At 53.4% G+C, this 10,584-nt stretch overlaps 1 protein-coding gene across 1 annotated transcript; it reads right to left on the reverse strand.

Annotated features, from left to right (window-relative positions):
- Window positions 1-374: 374 nt before the first annotated feature.
- LOC118674342 (protein S100-A10-like) lies at window positions 375-918 on the reverse strand. Its single transcript, XM_036346011.1, has one exon. The coding sequence runs from the start codon at window positions 899-901 to the stop codon at window positions 608-610; it is 294 nt and encodes a 97-aa protein (XP_036201904.1). The 5' UTR covers window positions 902-918; the 3' UTR covers window positions 375-607.
- Between the last annotated feature and the right edge of the window lie 9,666 nt (window positions 919-10,584).

Here is a 10,584-nt window from a genome sequence, read left to right on the forward strand (position 1 = left end):
GATGGGCTCAGTGTGGGGTGCTTTTGCACGCAAGAAATGCATTTGTTTTAGATTTCAACCGGGTTTACAAGGGCAGATGCCATCTCAGGGATCCTCCCGAGAATCCTGGCATTCCCCCTGCCTGATGAAACGGGGTGGGACAGGGACTTGTCACAGTCATGCAGCCGGTAACTGACAGGGCTGGAGTTTGTCTTCTGACTTTAAACAGTTCCAATTTACTGTGCAACACTCACTCTACTGGGACATGGTGACAGAATAAGAACATACACAGTTGGTCTTGGTCTTGGGTTCTGGGCACAAGAGCTCCTGAAACTCATAATTTCTTGGAAGAGGTAAAAGGAGCATTTGAGGTTTTTTTGCGGGGGGGGGGGGGGGGAACTAAAAAAAAACTTGTTTATTGGGGGGCAAGAGGATACAAGCAATATAAAAATCAAAAGCTTATCTGGATTTATTGGCTTTTCTTTCTCTTGTTCAATGCGGGTGGGATTTTATTTGTACATTTTTTTTAAGAGTCCCAATCATGAAATTCTTATACAGGGGGAAGCTGTGGGGCACAAATTCCTTAAGGGACCCACTGGGAGAACTCTTATCAGGGCAAAGTAACTGCTCACTTCCTTCCCTTCTGCTTCATGTGTACTACGAAATAGTCATTGCATGCGATGGTGAGCCCAGCAATTAGCGAAAAGAAGCTCTGGAAGCCAACTCTGCCGTCTCGGCACTGGTCCAGGTCCTTCATTATTTTGTCCACAGCCAGAGGGTCTTTTTGATTTTCCAAAAATCCAGGGAACTCCTTTTCCATGAGTACTCTTAGGTCCTCCTTTGTTAAGCAGCCTTTATCCCCAGCAAACTTATGAAACGTGAACATCATGGTTTCCATGGCGTGTTCCATTTGAGACGGCATTTTGGCGAGGTCTTGGCAGGAGGCAGGGCAGGACCCTCGGCTGCTGGGTTGAGGTTATTTCTAAGGAGCCCCTTCAACCACACCCGAATTTATGCTCTGAGGTGACCTGGGTGGCCCCTAGATGGTTTCAGGATGGGGACTGATTGCTAGAGGAACCAACCAGGTGATGAGGTTTGGAACTTGCAGCCCCATCCCTGACCTCCAGGTAGAAGGCAGGAGGGGCTGGAGATGGAGTTAATCACGAATGATTTAATCATTCGTCCCTAAGTAATGTAACCTCCATAGAAAATCTTAAAATAAGGAGTGTAGAGACCTTTTGCTGAAACATATTCACGTGCCTGGAGAGTAGCGCACCCTCAACTCCGGGGACAGCAATTTACGCACTCGTCACCCTTCCGGACCTCACCTTATATACACCTTCATCTGGCTGTTCATTTGTGTCCTTTATAACAAACCAGCGAATGTAAGCAAAGGGGTCCCCTGAGTTCTGTCAGCTGGTTTAGCAAATTATTGAACCTGAGGAGGCTGCTGTGGGAACCCTTGATACACAGCCTAATAGACAGAAGTGTGGGTAACATGGGAACCCTCTGATTGTGACTGGCGTCTGAAGGGGGGGCCATCCTGTGAGACTGAGCCCTTAACCTGTGAGGTCTGTGCTAACTCTGGGTAGTTAGCGTCAGAATGAATTAAATTTCAGGGCACTCAGTTGTGTCCACAGAAAATCAGAGCATTGCTTGGTGTGCAAAACCCACCCATGGGGTGTTAGAAGTGTTATGCGTAAAAAACAGATCTTGTTAGTATCTGTTTTTATTAACCCATTCATTCATTCGATGTTTAGTAAGTTCATTTAGTCAAGTTTGTGCTGGTGATAGAGTGGTGAACTGGATATTACCTTTTGTGGCAAAGACTTGGCAAATGTGACTAAGGATCTTGGGATGGGAAAATCATCCTGGATTGTCGGTTGACCTTAAATGCCACCCCCTGGATCCTTACGAGGGCGGCAGGGGCAGATCGGGCCCACACTCAGGCGGCGGCAGTGTGGCCGAGGGGCAGACATAGGAGCGATGTGGCTTCAGGTCAAGGAACCATCCGAAGCTAAACGAGAGAAGGATTCTGCCCTGGAGCCCCCAGAGAGAGCTGGCTTTGCTGACACCTTGACTTCACACCCTGGCCTCCAGAGCTGGGAGAGAATACATTTCTGTTCTTTTAAGCCACCAAGCTTATGGTAATTCATTACAGCACTCACCGGAAATATAAAGAATAACTGCGTACAGATATGCATGAAATCTAAAGTGCACAGCTTGATGAATTGTTATATATACACCCACGTGCCACCCGTAGGTCAAGATAGAAATTCCCAGCATCCCAGGTTTCCAGCCAATAGCCCCTCTCCCCCACCTCTTTCCTGCCCCCTCCCCAATAACCTCTCTCCCGACCTGTCACGGCTAGCTCGCCAGTCCTAGAGCTTCGTAGACACGGACCACACAGGGTGTGCTCTGGTGTGAGGCTGCCGCTAAACCTGACAGCGGTGAGATGCGAGCGGGCTGCCGACCACCTTTCTTACTGATGAGTACTGTTCCACCACGGAAATACACTGTAGTTGGCGCATCTACTCTCCTGTTGGCGGCCGTCGGGGCTGCTCCCGGGTACTAGCTGTGACTAATAAAGCTGACAGGAACAGTGCCACAGCCTTTGTGAATACATGTGCTCGCGTATTTCAGGCACATGCCTAGGAGTGGACTGGCTGGGTCCGGATCCGTAAGTTTCTACAGCTTCCCAGGTGATTCACATGTGTAAACTGATTTTGGCTAATGGTTCCCAACTGAGGACGATTTTGCCGCCCAGGGGACATTTGGCAAGGCCTGGAGACGTTTTTGGTTGTCACACTCAGAGTGGGGGTAACTGGCAGTGCCTGGCGGATAGCGGTCAGGATCCTGCAGTACGGAGGGCAGCCCCACCCTCCACACACAGCACAGTCATGCGGCCCCAATGGTCAGAAGGACTGAGGCCGAGAAACCCGACTGTACACCAACCACTCACAACCACATGCATGAATACCGTGCATAACCCACCTGCACACGTTACAGCTCACAGAGCCGGCCCCTGCTGCGAGAGGTGGGGGGTGCCGACGGGGTGAGGGTCAGAGGTCTGGGCACTCCTGGCGAGCCCTGGAGAGAGGGGGCAGGCTGCCCGGTGAGGATGCGGACAGGTTTTCCCGAGCCAACCTCGGCTGTGGGCCTTCACGCGTGCAGACATGTGTTTCGACGTCATCCCGGCGCAGCAGTTCTCTCCTCCTGGGAATACTGGCTCCAGGGACAAAAAAAGCCCCCAGCGGACGGGAACCATGCCTTAGCCATCACTGCAGATGTTTGCTAAGTGAACGGTTAAATGGGCTTCCAAGCCAGTCCTCCTGTTCCCGGTACAGGGAGAGCTGAAGTGAGCCTGGCGTTGTGGCCCACAGGGTGCGGGAACAAAGTTCCAAGGGCAGGCTGTCAACAAGCTCCATTGCTGGGGGGCGTTTAATGGCGCCGCACAGGCAATCTCACGGGGTTTGGGTGTGGGGAGATTGGCTGGGTATGCACCACACCCACTTCCTCTTCCTCCTGGACTACATTTCCCAGCATCCCTTGCAGTCAGGTGTGGCCAAGTAACAATTTTGGCCAATGGAATCTGGGTAGAACTTGTGCTTCCCTTAAAAGCCTCTGGCACCTACTCTCCCTGCTCTGTCCCTACCCACCAGCGGGAAGCAAAGGACTCCTGGGGGGTGGCAGAGCCACAGATAGGAAGAACCCAGTTCCTAAACTGCCCCTAAAAAAGCCACACACTTAACACTCGCTCTGCACTATTGGGTGGAAAACAAACTGTGTTAAGTCACTGAAAAGTGGAGATTTGTTTGTTACAGCGGCTAGCACGCCCTTAAGGAGTACACCATGTTTCTGCAAACCAGGGGATGGGATTTTAACTCCACTCCAGGTAAGAAGTGAATCCTCCACAAAGGAACATAAAATGCAGAACGAGGGAGAAGACGCTGAGTTTGCAGGAAAAAAACCCACAACAACAGCTGCCAAAGAGACCACTGAACTACAGCGTAACTAGCACTTCTCAGCTGGTACATTGGGGTTGTTGAAATTTACAGATGACTCAGATGTGCAAAAATGAGTGAATTTTTCTTTGCACTCATTTTTAAAAATATATATTTAATTCATTAATTTGCACATACATATTTAAAATCATATTAGATATTTCTTTAGAGATATGGCTAATCTCTCCAATCACATTCCACAAAATCATTCTATCCGAACCGTCCCCTGGCTTCCACACCAGGGTTTTGTCACTCCTAGTGCCGCGTTGTGTTCTGTCATTTGCATTTCATTATTCGGGAGGTGGAACTCTGAATCCAGATATGATTTGATCACTCCCAGCTTGGCTGCTCTGTGACCCTCGATCAGGGTCACTTTGCTCCTTACAGGGGTGACCTCCACTCCTCACCCTGAGCTGTCCCCTCAGCACGTTCCATACTCCCCATTGGGGCACCCACACCACGGGGAGCAGCGGTGTTCTCCCACCTGCCAGGCGGTGGGGGGCTGGGCCTCTTTGCCTTCAGATCCCCTCCTGGCTCTTCCCTTTCTCTGCATCAGAGTTGGGCTGACCCCCAACAGCTGCATTTCCCAGGTGCCTGGGTCAACTGGACGAGGCCAGTGGGAGGCACAGGGGGAGAAGCTGGGTGCTCTTTCCTCCCCCTCCGGCTACATCTCGGGTGACTGTGTATGTCCTCCACGGCCCCTCTTCCTCCAGGTAGACCTCTGTGTTCTAACTTCCTCCCCTAGCCTGGCCCCTGCAAGGCCCCCTTCTGTCCCTTCAGCTCCAGAATCGGGGGCAGCTTCCTGCAGTAGCTGAACTCAAGAGGTGACTTCCAGTTCCGTTTGGCTTCTCAGCCGTCTGTCACCTGCGTACCCCAGGCCCTGCATTCATTCCCTCTGGAGAAGTGATCAGAGGGGTGTCGGTTTCCTGGGATGGACCCCTGTCACTACGTGGGCCCACAGTGAGGTTCTCGCCATGGGCCATCTTTCCAGGTCCACTTGGGGGAGAGGGGACAGGCTACCTGGTCTCCACGTCTCCACCCTGAAGGCTGCAGCCAGGCTCTCACCTCTTCCCCCTGCGCCTCTCCCGGCTCTTCCTCTCTGCGTGTCCTCCTCCCTCAGCTGCATCTTGCATCTCTCCCTTCTCTGATTCATGCTGAGGTCAGTCTCCACTTGCAGCCTTTACGAGAGAACATACATTTTGGGAGCTTTTACTCACACTGGTGAGACCGAATTTCAAGAGCACTATCTCACCAAGGACTTAAAAAAACACTCAAAGAAGTTACTTTGGCTCAGCCGGCATGGCTCAGTGGTTGAGCATCGACACAGTTTGATTCCCACTCAGGACACATGCCCGGCTGGGCTGGATCCCCTGTAGGGGGTGTGCAGGAGGCAGCCGATCGATGATGTTTCTCTCACCGATGTTTCTATCCCTCTATTATCCTTCTCCCTTCCTCTCTCTCTAAAAATCAATTAAAACATTTAAAAAAGTTATTTTTATGCTCAAAGCTGAGCGTTTATCCCTTTGTGTCCAGTCTTGTCCTCTCAGCACTAAGCCCGCATTTCATGGCCTGGTGTGATAGCAGAAGGGGTGCTGGTTGGGATACCCCAAAAGGAAATTATGAGCGATTTCATAGGATTCGCCCCTCTAGAAGTAAAGTCAGTAGCCAGCAAGGAAAGGCGTATTCATAGGAGCAAAACTTTGTAGAAGCAAGATACTGGTGACTGGGGGGGAAACAGGGGCTGGGGGTGAGAAAAGGACTCGAGACTGCCCCCCCCCCCTTTGGCAGTGTTATACTGGCACCCGTCATATTTCCTGAAAACAAAAGAGGAAAAACATCTCTCATTCCAAAAAGTTCATGGGCTCAGCTCGTTCTGTCTGAAATGAAGACATTGAGGAAACACAGCTGATAACAGTCTTGCTGGAGGCTGTGCTTTGAGAAAGGACCCAAGTTGTGACTAACAGCTGGCGGGTGCTTTGTGATAAGCATTTACAGTTTCAAGCAGAAATAGGCCACAGGCGTGCGAGGGAGGCTCCGGCGGCCGCCACCACATCCCCGTCTCTGGCGGGCTGGGGTTTATCTGCCGTCAGTAATGCGGAGGATTTCAGTTGCTGTCGTTGTGTCTCTGCTCCTGGCGGTCTGTCTGGCTGTCTGGACAGTAAACTATGCACACACTCATCCAGGGTCTGAGATTAAAGGCCCCTCCAGGATTGTTAAAGGAAGACTATCAGGATCCCTCCCCTCCCTGTGCTCAACGTCTGATGTCAGACCCAAACCAGCCCCCCCCCCCGCCGCCAGAGAGCCCAGCCAGCCAGCCTGGTGCTATCTGGGCCAGCTCCACGCAGCACTGGCCTGTCCTCGGCTGTCTCCTGGAAACGTGGGTTGGAGGCAAGCAAGCCACCTGGGAGGCTGGGCCCTGAGAGCTGTGTCCTCCAGCACCAACGGGGCAGGACTGTAGCTACAGGCACTGCAAGGACCGCTAGAACCAAGCCGGGGACAGGTCCTGGTCACAGGAGCCTGGTGCCGCCCAGGAGCACTGAAGGTGCCATTCTTCACACAGCCACCAGAGGGCACTGTCCAACACCACATCAGCACTCCCCTGGTGAAAAAACTTCCATGGCTCCCACGGACCCTTAGGATGAAGCCAGATCCATCCACCCGGATTAAAAGGCCATGAATGACCTGACCTTTCCAGCATCGTCTCACCCCATGCTCCCTGTCCAGCAACGATGGCTTTCTCACATTTCCTAGAAAACACAGCACTTCCTGTGGCCGCGGGGCTTTTGCAACCACTCTGCCCCCTTCTAAGAAGGCCGGTGCACTCATCACTCATGCGCCTAGAGAACTCCTAGTCACCCTTTAGGTTTCATCTTAAACATCAGCCCAGTCCCAAAGGCAGGCCGTCTCCACACACAGGAGGGGTTTACATCTCCGGGGTCGGCACCTGGTACTTCTCTTTGCTGCCTTGCTGCGGGTGCAGTTAAATCATTAACTCCGTCATGGCCTGTCTGCTGTCCGCTGTCTCCCCAGCTAGACATCAGTGCTGTCTGACCCAACCTGTCCACACCGGCTCCCCAGGCCCGCACAATGCCCGCAGTGTGCCGTCTGCTGCTGACAGGCCACCTGTGGCAGACGTCAGTGCCAGCCACCAAATATTTCTGGACCTCACTCCCTGGGCACTTGGTAGGATTGCACTTTCTGCCCCTTGTGGTGGGACATGGCACTCCTGCTACATATAGCAGCCAACGAGCTGTGAGCCACGGAGACGTGCGCTACCCAGGCTAGACTTTCAGCTGCTGTGGACACCCGTCGGCCTGGTGCCTGGCAACAGCTGAGGTGGCAGCTGCTCCTTTAGCTGGGGTTCCTGAGTGTCTGTGAATTGGTTTAGAAATTTTACATCAACATCCTAGGGCAGTGGCCGTGGCATAGTTGTCATGCTCTGCAAATATCCAGAGCGCCAGCACTGGGATGCCTAGCACGGGTGCAAACAGCTGGGAATAAAATCAAACGTGTCCAGAGGGGCCAAAGGAGCCCGAGGCGGGCGGCAGAAGTCTAGGCCAGCGGTCGCCCACCGGTGGTCCGCAGACCCCTGGTGGTCCGGGAGGTCCGGAAGGTTGGCGACCGCTGGTCTAGGCTGCTTTCTCTTCTCATCAGGACTGAGGAACACATCTGTCCCCGATTCCTCCCCATTTTCTGAAGGCAGGGAGCAGCTTCTATGCAATGGGCTCTCATATGGGATGAAATATGGTCATTGTGACGTGGGTTTAAGAATCAAAATGGCTTTCGTCACCTGTGCTCTGGTGACACAAAAATAACGGTGACGTGGCTCAGGCTGAGCCCAGGGGTGGTGCGGTGATTCGGAAGAGCCGGTCTCGGCAAGTGAAGACGGCTAGGACGTTTTGTAACTTATCGGTTTCACTTATGTTTTCTCTGTTGTGTATGTACAATGAGAATCTATGTATAAACGAGTAAAAAAAGAGCTCTTTGGCATCAAATAAAAACTAAATGGTAACAAGCACCATGGGGGGCAGAGGGGGCGAGGGATTTGTGATGCTTTCCGCAGTGGTGCAGGCTGGTGAGCCTGGCGTGGGGCGTCCTACCCCTGAGGACATACGGGAATTCGCCTGTATCCAGGGCACCATTGAAACGCCCACAGCACAATATTCCCAGTTCAGAGGTGAAGAAATCAAGGCTTTGAAAGATTCATGAAGGTGCCCCAAGCCACTGTGTTCATGAAAAGCAGAGCAGGGTTGAAACAGCCTCCTGTCCCCCAGTTCCTGTTCTTACCAGCCATTCACCCCCTCTTTGGTCGCAGAGAGTCCCCCCCACCCCCAGGCTCTTCCCAAGTGGGCCGCTCCTGGCAGCAGCTCCCCTTTGCACAGAGCGTGTTGTTTGGAGGGTACGTTAGTAACACCCCACCAGCTCGCCCCTGACACTCCAACACCCCCCTCCCGGCTTGCAGGGTGGAGGCTGCTGTGAGCAGGGCTTGTCCTGGAGCAGGGTGCCCTGGGGGACAAGCTGGGGACACGTCCACCCAGCCCACAGCTCACCTTCTGGGCTCAGAGCCCAGCCCTGCACTGACAACCTGGGCCCTCCACCTGCTCCTCACACAGAAGCATATCAAGCACATGCACGCACACACACACACACGCACACACACACAGATACACACACACGTGCATGGACATTCCAAGCACCTAGACTAGTGTCCAGCCCACAGTCAGTCCTCAGTAAATATCTATTTAGTAAATGAATAAATTACTGAGCCAATCATGTGCTCACTATGCTAAGAGTTGGAGGAAACCCCCCCAAAACACAGTGTCTTAAGTCAGAGCCCCCAAACACCCCAGGTGAGGATCCTGGGCATCGATACGGAAATGCTCCTGGGGGAGCCGGCTGAGGCGGGGGAGCAGGGCGGGAGCTGAACCCGCGAGGGTGCCCGCTCAGGCCTGGCCCCGCCTCCGCTGGAACCTGTTACCTGCAGCAGGCAGGATGCACACGGAGGCACACGCCGAGGCTGGGGGAGGGAGAGCGATCTAACAAGTTTGTCCTGAGTGTGGGAGGCGGAGGGAGAGGGACCTACCTGGCGCCTCTGTTAGCATCAGGGAAGAGCCCTGGGGCCTCAGTTTCCCCTTTAGAAAGGCGTGATGACCCAGAGGCCTGGCCCGCGAGGCCCGCCGTGAGCCTCCGGCGGAGGAGAGGCAACCGTGAGCCGTGATCATCAGGCCGCACCTGGCGCCCAAGGCCACCAGGGCAGGAGCGTCTTTCTGGTTGGTTTGGGGGCCCGTCCACGGCGTTCAACTACCCACGCCCCTTTCTGACCAAGAGGAGCTGGCAGTAAAGAGCGATCAAGGCAAAGTGCCCGCTCTGGCCGAGCCGTCGGCCCAGCCCTGCCATCCCCCCACCAGGGCCTGCCTGCAGCCTGGCCTCCTCACACCGTTCTTGCTAACGAGAGGTGAGTGGCGGGCTGTGGGCAAGAAATGCCTTAGCGATGGCAGATGGGCCGAAGGCAGGTAAAATGGGCCAGAGCGGGGGGTCATTTCAACACTCACGTAGGATGAAGAGCCAGAGCTGGCCGAGCACCGGGCGGGAAGCGTGCTCTGCTTCGAGCTGGACGGTATCTTTACGTGGAAATGGTCGATCGACTTTGCGAAGAAGACTCGGTCCTTGGAGAGAAGCCAAGTCCTTCCCAGGACAACAGCCTCGGGCTGGGCACAGGCTGACCCAGAGTGGAGGCGCACCTCCGTGCAGTAGGAAGTTGGGGGGTGTTGAGGACCCCCCAAATGGGGCTGAAGAATAAGGAGAGCTGAGCCATCCCTCCCTCCCTCCTTGCCTTCCTTCCTTCTTTCTTTTCTATTCTTTTCCTCCCTCCCTCCCTCTGTTCCTCCCCCCCCACCACCACTTTTTTTTTTAAATGTTTTTATTGATTTCAGAGAGGAAGGGAGAGGGGGAGAGAGATAGAAACATCAATGATGAGAGAGAACCATGGGTTGGCCGCCTCCTCATGCCCCCCACTGGGGATCAGGCCCACAACCTGGGTTGGTGGCCTGACAGGGAATCGAACCGTGACCTCCTGGTTCATAATTACGCTCAAACCACTGAGCTATACTGGCCGGGCCTGTTTTTCGTTTTGTTGAATTTGTATTAAATGCTTACTATGTCCCAGATACTCTGCTAGGCACTGGGGATACAGCGATGAAGAAAAAGAACAAAATTTAAAAATTATGCCTTTGCAGATCTTACATTTTCATGGGATAGACAGTATAACAAATAAGTTAAAAAAAAGTTTTAAAAAATGTGCAGAAGAGAACAAATGAGTAAGGAAGGGCGGGGGCTGCAGAACTTGTAGCTCAGGTTGCCAGGGAGGAAAGGTCTCCCTGAGAAGGTGGTAAGATCACTGGGGAAGGGCATTCCAGGCAGTGGGAACAGCAGGTGCAAAGGGCCTGGGGCAGCACTGTGTGTGTGAGTAACCTCAAGAAGGTTCAGCCCTAGCTGGTTTGGTTCAGTGGATAGCGTGTTGGCCTGCAGACTGAAGAGTCCCAAGTTCGATTCTGATCAAGGGCATATGCCCAGGTTGTGGGCTTGATCCCCAGTGGGGGGC

This window comes from Myotis myotis, unplaced genomic scaffold (assembly GCF_014108235.1).
Source record: "Myotis myotis isolate mMyoMyo1 unplaced genomic scaffold, mMyoMyo1.p scaffold_m19_p_19, whole genome shotgun sequence".
NCBI classification, from domain to species: Eukaryota; Metazoa; Chordata; class Mammalia; order Chiroptera; family Vespertilionidae; genus Myotis; species Myotis myotis.